A 13481-nucleotide genomic window follows, 5' to 3' on the forward strand; every position below is an offset into this window, starting at 1 on the left:
TTCTTGTCATGGCTCTCATTTCTTTAGGATATATACCTAGTAATGGAATAGCTGGGTCAAACGGTATTTCTAGTTCCAACTTTTGAAGGAATGGCCATACTGCTTTCCACAATGGCTGTCCTATTTTACAGTCCCACCAGCAGTGTATGAGAGTCCCAATCTCTCCACATCCTCACCAGTCTATCCAAACTTTTAAAAGTGGAAAACAAGTCTATGGGTTTGATGTAGGTTGTTTTTACAGATTTTTAAGAAGTAATTATTTTAAAAAGGTCCCTCTTCTAGTAATCATTATATTCTCTCATACTAATTCCTAATGTGCACAGGAGGTCACGACATTTTTCAGTATTTATTTCACAGGCAGTGTGAAGTCAATGGTTCTTTCAAAATCAAAACTCAACTTAGGGCTCAAATTCGGTGATGACAGGCCAAGTCTTAATTTTTTCATTCAGCATCAGGAAGGAAATCTAGAAAAGTTAGGTTCTTGTATGTCTGTGAATTACCTTAGACCATGGAAGCTCACAGTATGTTAAAAAGAGGAAGAGATCTTAAAAATGTTCTGGTTCCACTCTTTATTATAGAGGCAAAAACTGAGGCCAAGAGAAGTTCAAGAGTTGCCTGGGTTACTCAGTAAATTACTAGAAGACCATTATAGAACTTAGCTCTTCTTACTGTTAATCCAGTGCTCTTGACATGAGGCTTTTCATGTTAGTACTCAACATTATAGCACATTGGTTAACCTTGGGTTCGTGAGTCAGAAAGATCTGAGCTCAGATCCCAGCTCTGCTACTTATTAACTATGCAACCTTGGACAAATTAAATCACTTAACTTCTCAGAGCCTGAAGATAGAAATCTGAAAAATGGAGATAACAGTTATTTCAAAAGGTTTTTTGTGAGGATGAAATGGGATCATCACATAAGTGCTACATTACACTATATTAATATAATAAAATGCTTGGCCCTCAATATGTGCTAAACATTATCGTTGTTACTACTATTAGTAAAAACAGCATCTTGAACTCTCTTGATATATATAAATAAAACAAGATTCAAATACCACACAATGGAATATTACTCAGCCGTAAAAAGGAATTAAGGTCTGACATAAGCTATAATGTGGATGAATCTTAAACAAATATGATAAGTGAAAGAAGCCAGTCAGAAAAAAAATCACTTGTTATATAACCACTGAGCTATGCACTTTAAATGGGGAATTGCAACCTATGTGAATTATATCTCAATAAAGCTGTTACAAAAAAAAAAAAAAAAAAATCAAATAAATGCTTGATGAATAAATGTTGAGTGTAAAAGGTCTTATTCACACCAGATACTCTCCACTGAATTCTTCTCGTCTTAGTCCTTTGAAATATTTCATAATTTAAAAACATTATTTTAAAACTGAAAAGTATAGAAAATAACAGATACATGAGTATCTTTACCCAGATTTAACAGATGTCAATAATCTGCTGTATTTGCTTTAGAGCTCTCACTTTTTTTCTTTCAGAAATAAAACATAACAGATACATATAGCTTTTGCTAGCCCTTCTACAAACCATTCTTCAAAATGTCCTTTTGCCTTAGGATATAGACTGTTAACTCAGAGGTGACTGTCAGATGATGGCAATATGGCAGACACATAAGCAGTGATTAAAATAAAACCACTCCAGGCATCCACAATACACCAGTGTACTAGTTGGGAATTATTATTTTATATTTTGAAAAGTCTGGAGAAGGTGCGTTGCCTTTCAATGCTTCATTATGTGTTTTCTCTTTATCCGTAAAAATGTATTTTACCTGTGAGAGCAGAGTCTGCATGATTGAATTGGCCAGCTGAGAATTCCTTCGAAGGACATCATAGAACCCCTAAAAGGCATCAAGTAGAAAACAAATAAGCTCTTTAATAGAGATTGATCTGGACAATCACAACTTTAAAATAACACTATATATTTCTTTAGCAACAATTGTGAGGATGACACGGGACAATGACAAAATGAGAATTGACAAAAAAAATTTTTTTTGAAAGAGATGAAACAAAAGGAGATGAGTCCTACCAGGTAATGAAATATTTCACAAATATGTAACAATAAAAACACTTGGCCTTGCACAAAATCTACAGACAAAATAAAAGAGTAGCATACAAATTGATTTAGTATACATAAAGGAGGCAGTATGTTTGAACAACTGGTTAATCTGGGGGAAGGCTAGCTTCTTACGTATCTTATAAAAAATATTCTAGATGAATCAAATAGCTAAACATAAAAAACACAAGTATGAAAAAAAACAAGAAGAAAATACAAGCCATCCATCCATATGTGTGTGTGCGTATACACACACACACAATATATATATGTATATATATTGTGTGTGTGTAGATATATATATATCTTGTTGTTTGCCATCGAGTCGGCCCTGACTCATAGCGACCCCTCCTTGGGTTTCCGAGGCAGTATCACTACGGAAGTAGGATTGCCCAACCTTCCTTCCAAGGAGTGGCTGGTGGGTTTGAACCACCAGCCTTCTGGTGAGCAGTCAAGTGCCTTAGGCACTATGCTACCAGAGCTCCCTATATATCTATATCTATATCTATATCTATATCTATATCTATATACACACACATACACACACATATATATGCAAAAAGAATCATCTCCTTGGATGATAAACTCACTTACTGGAAGGAGATGAACTCATAAAAATAGAAGATGTCTCAAAGGAAAAGATCAATATGCATAACAATGAAAAATTAACATTTCTGTAGGACAAAAAAAATCATAGGGAAAAAAAGGGCAATCAAGCATACACTTACAACAAACATGACACAGGTGTATATACCAATAAAATACAAAGAGTTCTCACAAACCAATGAGGTACTGTGTAAGTCTTTGATGAATAAATGAATACCAATATCCTAACAGGTTTAAGTCATGGTCCATTTCAAGTTAATTTTTTAATTGGAGCCAACCAAGGTTGATATATATATATATATATTAATATATGGATGACTCTGCAGAAAAGAGCAAACAAAGCAACCCTGAGACTGCCCATCTTTAGAAAGGCCTCCTTGTGAAGTTGGTCCTTGGCTGGCTTCTAGGAACCTGGCTGGTTAACAGTTCCCTATACTGATTAAAAAAAAAAAAACTTTCCCTAAATGATAAGACTTGCTCACTATGCCTGAACTGTTTATACAAACAAAGTGGTTTATGAGGAACATTTGCTTTCTTTCTGAGAGCTCAGAATTTTGGTATATGCTGAGGGGTGTTGACATATATAAGCATAACAAGTCCCCAGGAAAAACCGTGGGTGGTGATTCTCTAATGAACTCGCCTACCCACTGCCATCAAGTCAATTCCAACTCACAGAAACCCCCATAACGTTTTCAAGCCTATAAATCTTTATGGAAGTAGACTGTCTCATCTTTCTACCAAAGTGGCTAGTGGATTTAAACCTCTGACTTTCTGGTTAGCAGCTCAATGTCTTGACCACAGTGCTACCAGAGTTCCTAATCAACTTCCCTAGAAGATAACAGTTTGCATGTGTTATTACCCATCACTCATCTGCCAGTTTGTCATATTGTGGTGGCTTGCTCTTAAATGGAGAGTAGCTAAAGCAAATGGATGAAATGAAGTGAAAGAGCTGAACTGATTTCAAAGGGCAGCACAAGATTGCAAAGTAAAGTATTATAATGAAATATGCAAAGAAGTAGAATGAGAAAATCAAAAGGGAAGATGATGCTCAGCATTTGTCAACTGAAAGAAAAAATTCAAGCCTTGAGTTGCAATATTTAAGGATTCTACGGGTAAAATACTGAGATGGAAGGAATACACAGTCATCGTACAAAAAAGAATTGGTTGACATTCAACCATTTCAGGAGGTAGGCTACGACCAAGAAACAATGGTATTGAAGGAAGAAGTCCAAGCTGCACTGAAGGAACTGGTGAAAAATAAGTTTCCAGGAACTGATAGAATACTCATTGAGATGTTTCAACAAACAGATGCAATGCTGGAAGCACTTGATCGTTTATGAAATTTGGAAGACAACCACTTGGCCAAATGACTGGAAGAAATCCGTATTTGTGCCCATCCCAAAGACAAGTGATCCAAAAGAATACGGAAATTATCGAACAGTATCATTAATATCACACGCAAGTAAAATTTTGCTGAAGGAAACAAAAATAGTTGCAGCAGTATGTTGATAGAGAACTTGCAGAAATTCAAGCCAGAGTCAGAAGAGGATGTGGATTGAGGGTTATCTTTCGGATGTCAGATGGATCTTGGCTAAAAGCATAGAATACCAGAAAGATGTCTACCTGTATTTTATTGATTATGCAAAGGCATTTGACTATGTGGATAACAAATTATGGATAACACTGTGAAGAATGGGAATTTCAGAACACTTAATTGTGCTCATGAGGAACCTGTACATAGACCAAGAGGCAGTTGTTCAAAGAGAACAAGAGGATAATGCATGATTTAAAATCAGGAAAGGTGTGTATCGTTTCATCATACTTATTTAATCTGTATGCAGAGCAAATAATCCAAGAAGCTAGACTATATGAAGAAGAATGTGACATCAGGATTGGAGGAAGACGCGTTAACAACCTGTGATAGGCAGATGACACAACCTTGCTTGCTGAAAGTGAAGGAGACCTGAAACACTTACTGATGAAGATCAGAGACTGCAGCCTTCAGTATGGATTATACTTCAACATAAAGAAAAGAAAAATCCTCATATCTCGACCATAAGCAACATCATGATAAATGGAAAAAAGACTGAAGTTGTCAAGGGTTTCATTTTACTTGGTTCCACAATTAATGCCCATGGAAGCAGCAGCCAAGGAATCAAACAATGTACTACACTGGGCAAATCTGCTACAAAAGACCTATTTAAGTGTTAAAGAGCAAAAGATGTCACTTTGAAGACTAAGGTGCACCTGACTCAAGCCACACTATTTTTAATTGCCTCATCTGCATGTGAAAACTGGACACGGAATAAAGAAGACGGCAGAAGGACTGATGAATTATGGTGTTGGTGAAGAATACTGAATATATCATGGACTTCGAGAAGAACAAACAAGTCTGTCTTGGAAGAAGTACAACCAGAATGTTCCTTAGAAGCAAGAATGGGTGACTTCATCTCTTGTACCTTGGTCATGTTATCAGGAGGGACCAGTCCCTGGAGAGCAGAATCACGCTTGTTAGAGCAGAGGGTCAGCAAAAAAGGGGAAGACCCTCAATGATATGGACTGACACAGTGGCTGCGAGGACAACCTCAAACACAGCAACAACTATAAGGATGACACAGGACCAGGCAGTGTTTCATTTGGTTGTACACAGGGTTTCCATGAATAGGAACCAACTCAAAGGCATCTAAAAACAACAACACATATTGTCACAACTCATTGCTGGAGGAATTAAATGCATCTTGTACAATTACACTTGGAGGGGACTCTCAGAACCTTATACTTCATTTCCTTTGGGCTTCACCTTTTCCCTTTGCTAATTTTGCTTTGTAGCCTTTAACTGTAATAAATAATTTTGCTTTGTAGCCTTTACTGTAATAAATGTTAGCCATGATTCCAAATATATGCTAAGTTCTGTGAGTCCTCCCAGCAAAATCATCAAAGCTAGAAGTGATTCTAGGGACCTCTTCAAACACAATGAACAACTGTTCTAGGATCATTATTGAAAAGATCATCCTTCATCCAATAAATTATCTTGGAAATCTTTATCAAAACTCTAATGACCAACTTTGTACTTTTTAGAATCAACTTTTAAATTTCTACCAAAAAAAAAAAAAAAAAAAGCCTGTTGAGTTTCTAAATGGGACTGTATTGAATCTGCAGATCAATTTGAGACCTAAAATATTAACAATATTGAGCATTCTAATGTGTGAACATGGCACAGTGTACATTTATTTAGCTTTTCTTCAATTTCAGCAGTATTTTGAGGTTTTCAGTGTACATATCTTGCACATATTTTGCTAAATATACACCTATTTAACTTTTATTATATTATTGTATTTTAATTTCCAGATTATTTCTGCTAACATACAGAATTAATTTTTGCATGGTAATTGAACTTGTATTCCATAACCTTCCTAAACTCACTCTAGTAGCTTTCTTTGTAGATTCTTTGGGACTGTCTATGTACACTATGTGAATCAAGACAGCTTTACTTCTTCCTTTCCAATGTGTATGCCTCTTTTTCTCTTTCTTGTTTACTTTACTGGGTAAGACTTTCACTACAATGTTGAACAGAAGTGTTGAGAATAGACTTCCCTGTCTTGTTATCAACTGTAGGAAAAAGCCTTCAGTCTTACACCATTGATTCTAGCTATAGGTTTTTCAAGGGAGCTCTGGTGGCACAGTGCCTAAGACATGTGACTGCTAACCAGAAGGCTAGCGGTTCAAAACCACCAGCAGCTCCTCAGAAGGAAGACTGGGCAATCTACTTTCATAGAGATACCACCTTGGAAACCCAGGGAGGGGTCACTATGAGTTGGATTCGACTTGATAGCAGTGAGTTTGGGGTTTTGGGTAGGTTTTTCATACATGCCCTTTATCAGGTTGAGCAAGCTGTCTTCTAATCCTAGTTTACTGAGAATTACTGCAAGTTTGTATCACGAATGGATGCTGAGCAAAGATTTTTTAATGATTAAAGAAAATGTCAGTGCTTGCCAGGGTGTGCCACAAGACTTTAAATCATTCTAACACACAGGGTTGCTTTGAGTCAGAATTGATTTGACAGCAACTAACAACAACACAACAACAATCTTTGACCTAGCATTGTGGCCAAATACTCAGGTGCAACAATGTTCACAGTGGAAAAACAAGAAACAACTATAACATCCAAAATTAAGGAAACTGTTAAATAAATTACCATACATCCATAAAGAATATTTTATGGCATGTTGCCAAAGAACACTTAATGAAATGGGAAAATGCTTATGGTATAGTATTAAGAGATAAAAACTATATAAAGCTTATGATGTCAATATTGCATAAATATGTATTTTTTGTGGTATAGTAGGATTATTGATATTTTTAAACAGATTTTTCTGTATTTTCCTTTTTTTTTTTTTAATAAGAAGACTGAAAAATCCAGTGCCTGGTACAGTGCCTGGTAACTACTGTACCTCACTAAGTGTTATTTTAAGAATGTGAAATATAGGTATTATAATAGCTGCTCTCTGAAATAAGTGTTGCTTAATTTACATGCTAGATTAATTAATACTGTTCATTCCTTCTATAAAATACGTTTGCTCAAGTTTATGGTATGCTAAATGCTGGAAATTAGTGGGATATCCTTCATAATTGCACACTTGTGTTCCCACTAGCTGAATGACAGTTCAGCTAACCAAAAGTCAGTTTATCTGTCTCAAATCTTTTTGCTAATTGTATGGTCATCATAAATAAAATTATGTCATTTAATCAGACATTTTGTAAACTGTTGAAAACCAAGCACAATAAAAAAAAAGTTTTTTTTTTAATAAAAACTAAAAAGAATGTTTTGGACAGACTTAATAAGATAAGCCTCTAAAAACAGTGACTAATGGTTAGGGGTAAAACTGAACATATCTAGGAAGTCTGTGCACTAAGATTGCACCTGAAGTGTCTTTAAATTTTTATACCACTTTAAACCAAATCTAAACCCAATGCCATCAAGTCAATTCCAATTCATAGTGACCTTACAGGACAGAGCAGAACTGCTCCATAGGGTTTCCAAGGCTGTGAATCTTTATAGAAGCAGACTGCCTCACCCAAGTCCTGTGGAGTAGTGAGTGGGTTCGAACTGCCGATCTTTTGGTTAGCAGCCGAATGCCTTAACCACTGCACTACTAGAGCTCCTTTCACTTTAGGTAAACAAAAATTTGAAATTACAAGCAATAAATTAAGGTATGACTGTTTTACAGAGATGACAGAAGTTCTAAATGGCAGACACATACTCAAAAACAAAACAAACAAAAAGATTAAAAAAAAAACCTTGGCATTAAATCAAAAGATATATCGTATTATAATTATTTATAGTATTATAAAATTTATACTACTGTAATATTTAAATATTATAATTTAAATATTTCAAGTTAAAATAAACATTTAAGATGTTTCAACTCTACCTTAAAATTCCCTACCTTAAACAACTTTGGCATCAAATAAGAGTGTTTCAACTATATAAAGTATAAAGTGATTATAATCAGAAAAGAAAATTATTAAAAGAAAAAAGGATTACTGGTTGGGGGTTATTACACTCCCTCCACTCTGCTGACTTACCTCATAAAGCATGATTCGAACATCAGACTGCTGGCTTAAGCACCTCCTCAAACTGTCCATGATCTCAAGGCAAAACGTTTCATTGGCAACAGAATTATAACGGCTATGAACATCCACGTGGACCTGAAATAAAGAGGCTGGTTCACGTCTACTTTACCAAAGTAATTTCTTATTAAGGAAGTAACATGAGTCTATATTCTTGATTAAAGAAACTTAGGTTTAGCTTTTCCCGCATGCCAATAGCCAGGATCGAGGCAGACATTATAATTGTCACCATGCTGTGATAAGTGTCACTCTTATTCTGCTTTGGAAATAGAGCATTTGCAAGTACTTTAACAAAACGAATTCCTCCCCTATGTCAGCTGCCGAGGAAGGCATACTGATTATTCCATGCCATTTGTACCCAGTAATCATACTATACTGAATTTTACTTAAAAGACCTAAAAGACTTCGTTAAGTGTCTTTAGTAGTAAGAAGAATCTGGCTCTATAAAAAGCATAAGCTTCCACAAATTTTTGAGAGGTTTAAAAGTAAGCAGATACGTAGTTTTAGTTTAGAAATGGACATGACAAAGAACTAACATCCACTGTTTGATTTACATAATAAAATCACTAATTCCTTATTCCACCATAAACCAAAAAAAAGCAAACTCACTGCCGTGGAGTCACATCCGAGTCATAGCGACCTCTCTTTGGGTTTCCGAGGCACTATCTCTATGGAAGTAGATTGCCCAATCTTCTTTCCGAGGAGTGGCTGGTGGGTTTGAAGCACCAGCCTTCTGGTTAGCAGTCAAATGCCTTAGGCACTACGCTACCAGAGCTCTTTATTGCAGCATTGCGAGGTAAAAAACAAAACCAAACTCACTGCTGTCAAGTCCATTTGATTCACAGTGATCCCTCCTTGGGTTTCCCAGGCAGTATCTCTACAGATGTAGGTTGCCCAATCTTCCTGTGGAGGAGTGGCTGGTGGGTTTGAACCGCCAGCCTTCTAGTTAGCAGTCAAATGCCTTAGACAATATGCCACTCAAGCTCCCAGCATAGTGAGGTAGCTAAGACTAAATCAAAAGACCAAACCCCCTGCCATGGTGTCAATGCTGACTTAGAGTGACCCTACAGAGCAGAACAGAACTGCCTCACGATGTTTCCAGGGCTATAAAGCTTTACAAAGCAGACTGCCACATCTTCTCCCACAAAGTGGCTGGTGGGCTCAAATCACTGACATTTTGGCTTCTAGCTGAATGAATGCTTTTACCACAGCACCATGAGACTGCTTAGTTCTATCACTTACTGGTTATATGACCTTGGGTAAGCTATTTAACCTCTTTCAGCCTCAGTTTCCTCATTCTTAAAATGGGGACAATAGTAGCATCTATCCTTAGATGATTACTGTGAAGATTAAATGATATTTCATTTAAAGCACTTAGCATTGTATCTAGCACACTGCTGTCCAACAGAAATATAATATGAACCACAAATGCAAGCCATAGATATAATTAAAAATCTTCTAGTAGACATGTAAAAAAAAAAGTATAAAGCAACCAAAACACAAAACCAAAATCACTGCCATCGAGTCAGATCTGACTCATAGCGACCCCTCCTTGGGTTTCTGAAGCAGTATCACTACAGAAGTAGATTGCCCAATCTTCCCTCTGAGGAGTGGCTGGTGGGTTTGAACTCCCAGACTTCTGGTTAGCAGTTAAATGCCTTAGGCACTATGCCACCAGAGCTGGAGTTAATTTTAAAAATACATTTTATTTAACCTATCTAAAATATTATCATTTCAACATATAAAAAATATTAATAAGAATTTTACATTCTTTTATTTCACCCTAAGTTTTCAAAATCCAGTGTGTATTTTACACTTATAGTACAACTCAATTTGGACTAGCCACATTTCAACCAAGTGTTCAGTTCAATAGCCACATGGAGCTAATGGCTGTAATACTGGAAAGCTCAGATCTAGCACACAGCAAAACTGCTATAATAAATGTTAGTTGCCATCATCATCATCATCACCCCTTTGGTTTCAGGATCATTTTTATAACCAGATAGGAATAAAAGAAAAAAGCTTGCAAATCATCAACTCTTGCATCAATGCACATCAGACAAGTTAGTACGAGCCGTCCTTACCTGACTGACACCAATAGATTGACTGCACTGAGAGGATGACAAGCTGCCTAAGACTTTGAAGTTCTTCAGGAGCAGCAAAAACCCAGCAACTGCAGATTTTCGGGCATCAAGCTGGCTAGCTCAGGAACAGAGAAGAAATTAACAATTCTGCTTTCACAGGACTAGGTTTCTGGGTCAGAAAAATCCAGTTAGTTCTACACAAAGAAGGAATATGTATAAGCAATGAAGAATAAAGCAAACCTAATTGAATTTACATACTCAAAAATAAGGCATCACCTGTTCAAAGCAATCAGCAATACAGGAATTCAGTTGACTTTTTCACCTTTCTCCTGTGGAGCAGCTGGTGGGTTCAAACCATTGACCTTTTGGTTAGCAGCCAAGAGCCAATGGGCCACCAGTTCTCCTTTTTCATTATCTACTTAACCTCATGACACTATCTGTACTTTTCTCTATCCTGTTGATAAGTCTATGAGGGGAATGAGAGTAAGAGTGCTGTAAGGCTGTACAATGGACCAGGAACGCAAATATAAGTACTGAACAGCAAAGAAAATTGATTTTCACTGTGTCTGAAAGTAAACTTCCCTTCTATTTGTTCACAGAAGAATGCAGTGTGTTATGAAGACTCTCCATCTAGAAAAATCACACACTAATCTTCTCACCGAGGATAAATGATTAATTCAACTACAGATGTTAAAACAGCTAAAAAAAACCCATGTATATATTATCCTCAGCCTAAAGTCATGTAGTGAGGAACGTAGAAAACTGGCAATTCCAGAGCAGGGACAACAGCATATGGCTACTTATGAGCTGTTTCTCAGGATTCCATGAGTGTATTATAATAAGCACAATGTGATAATAACTGGGAATCTTGTTCTTAAAATCACCAAATTTTTAGTATTTTTAGATTATATAATCCTTAATTTATATTATACACTAAGAAATAAGACAGGTCAGGAGGCATTGGCTGAACCTCAAACAGAACTTGGGTCCTTCAACAATTTATTCACCCTACTAGCTATTAGACCATAATTCCAATGTTCACTAAACTGAGTTTCTTAATATATTCTTCTGAATTCAGATGATTTCCCCTTCTGAACTGTTGCTAGCTCAGATAGCAGAGTATTTGGCATCAGGACCTTATTTTCATGGTTATTCTACGAGCAGTACAACAGAGTACTTGAGATCATCAAGCTCTGAAATTAGACAGATACATGTTAAAATCCTAGCTCTACCACCTACTACTGTGTGATCTTTGGAAAGTCACTTACCTTCTCTATGCCTATATATTTTTTTTATCTGTAAATAGTAATAGTTCTCACTTCATAGGGTTGCTCTGAGAATTAAATGAGATAAAGCACATAAGGCATTTAGCACAATGCCTCATGTGATGAAAAGTGTTCTGTAAGGTCAATCTGCATGACTGCTGTTAGCAGGCTGTATTGGGAGATGGCAAAGTTAACTTTCAGTTCCAGTATCAGAAGGCATTAGTTCCTACGATTCCAAGGGATGCTACCTACCTGGCAAAAATAGCTTTCCGAAGGACAAGTATAAGGGAATCTCTCATCGACATGCTGACTTTGAGAAGGGGCTGAAAAAGGAAAAATCAGTGGGTAAAAACAGAGCAAGACTATACTAGCCTTAGCTTATTTTGACTCAATACTGTTACCACATGGCTAAAGTAAGGAACTTTGGTTCTGTTTTACATACATATTTCAACGTTTTTTGCATTTCATAATAAGGCCAATAGTATACATACTTTGAAATACTAGATTTAAACTGTTGTTGTTGTTGTTATGTGCTGTCAAGTCGGACCCAACTCATAGCGACCCCTCCTTGGGTTGCTGAGGCAGTATCACTACGGAAGTAGATTGCCCAACCTTCCTTCCAAGGAGTGGCTGGTGGGTTTGAACCACCAGCCTTCTGGTTAGCAGTCAAGTGCCTTAGGCACTATGCTACCAGAGCTAGTATTAACTAATTGTGAAAACATTTGTAAACCTATTAATCTCAATTAATAATTTTCTGAGAGACTTCTAATTACTTCACTGACTTAATAATAGTGGCGTAAAGAGGAATGAGCTAGGAAAAGAGTCTAGCACAGTGTTCCTGCCCTTTGAACACAAAGTTTCATATTTTAGAATCAAGGGGAATAGGATTTCTTAGACATAGTTTTATAATGAAACACATCAAACTTCATTAGACAGTTAAACTTTAGTTTTGGGTAAGTTACTTAGAGGAGTCAATGGCCTTACCTGCACTGCCTTAAGCAGTCCTTGTACAGTTTGAAGGGGCAGAAAGGACAAATAGTCAAAAGTTTCTGTGATTTTAGAAGAACAACTTTGAAGAACTAAAGGTGCATACATGACGATACTTGAGAGCAGGTCTGAAAAACAGAAGCTCTTATCAGTTGTCTCAAATAACTTGAAAATAAATCTGGAGAAAGAAATGTAAAAAGTCTTGTTTCCTTTCCAAATAAGTCAAGCATAAAATCAAAAAAACCAAACCCACTGCCACTGATTCAATTCCAACTCATTGTGACTCCCACCTCAGTTTCCAAGCCTGTAAATCTTTATGGAAGTAGACTGCTTCACCTTCCTCTTGCAGAGCAGCTAGTGGGTTTGAACTGCTGACCCTCTGGTTGGTAACCAAATGCCTTACCCACTACATCACCAGAGCTCCTTAAATATACAGCAATATAAATTTCTACTGACCCTATATATTTTTTTTTATGGCCAATGTAATCAGAATTCTTGAACTTTTTTTAGAGTATAAAAATTAAACTGTCTGACTACAAGATATAACTCATTATACTGCCTAGATAAGTGCCACACAATGTATTCATATTTCCAAGCTCAAATAAAATCAATATATGTATAAATTTTTATTATGTGCAAGCAAAATATTGCCTTATCAAGATTAAAGCATAACACATCTTCCTTCAAGAATTTTAGAAATCTCAATTGGCATAACATACTATACAAAACATTATTTCACCTCCTACTTTGGCGAGTAGCGACTGGGATCTTAAAAGCTAGCAAGCTGCCATCTAGATGCAACGATGGGTCTCTCCTCATCTAGAGCAAAGAA

The 13481-nt window shown here is 36.4% G+C and overlaps 1 protein-coding gene across 1 annotated transcript in view; it reads right to left on the reverse strand.

Moving 5' to 3' along the window:
• FANCI (FA complementation group I) overlaps window positions 1-13481 on the reverse strand; it is a 141555-nt gene that overhangs the window by 52571 nt on the left and 75503 nt on the right. The window contains exons 14-18 of the mRNA XM_007946090.1: window positions 12647-12777; window positions 11915-11985; window positions 10398-10512; window positions 8269-8391; window positions 1793-1861 (exon numbers count right to left, since the gene is read on the reverse strand). Of these exons, the coding sequence (XP_007944281.1) occupies window positions 1793-1861; window positions 8269-8391; window positions 10398-10512; window positions 11915-11985; window positions 12647-12777 (509 nt within the window). The remainder of the gene's footprint in view (window positions 1-1792; window positions 1862-8268; window positions 8392-10397; window positions 10513-11914; window positions 11986-12646; window positions 12778-13481) is intronic.

Source organism: Orycteropus afer, unplaced genomic scaffold, assembly GCF_000298275.1.
Source record: "Orycteropus afer afer isolate SDZICR_OR568_19922 unplaced genomic scaffold, OryAfe1.0 scaffold00150, whole genome shotgun sequence".
Taxonomy (NCBI): domain Eukaryota; kingdom Metazoa; phylum Chordata; class Mammalia; order Tubulidentata; family Orycteropodidae; genus Orycteropus; species Orycteropus afer.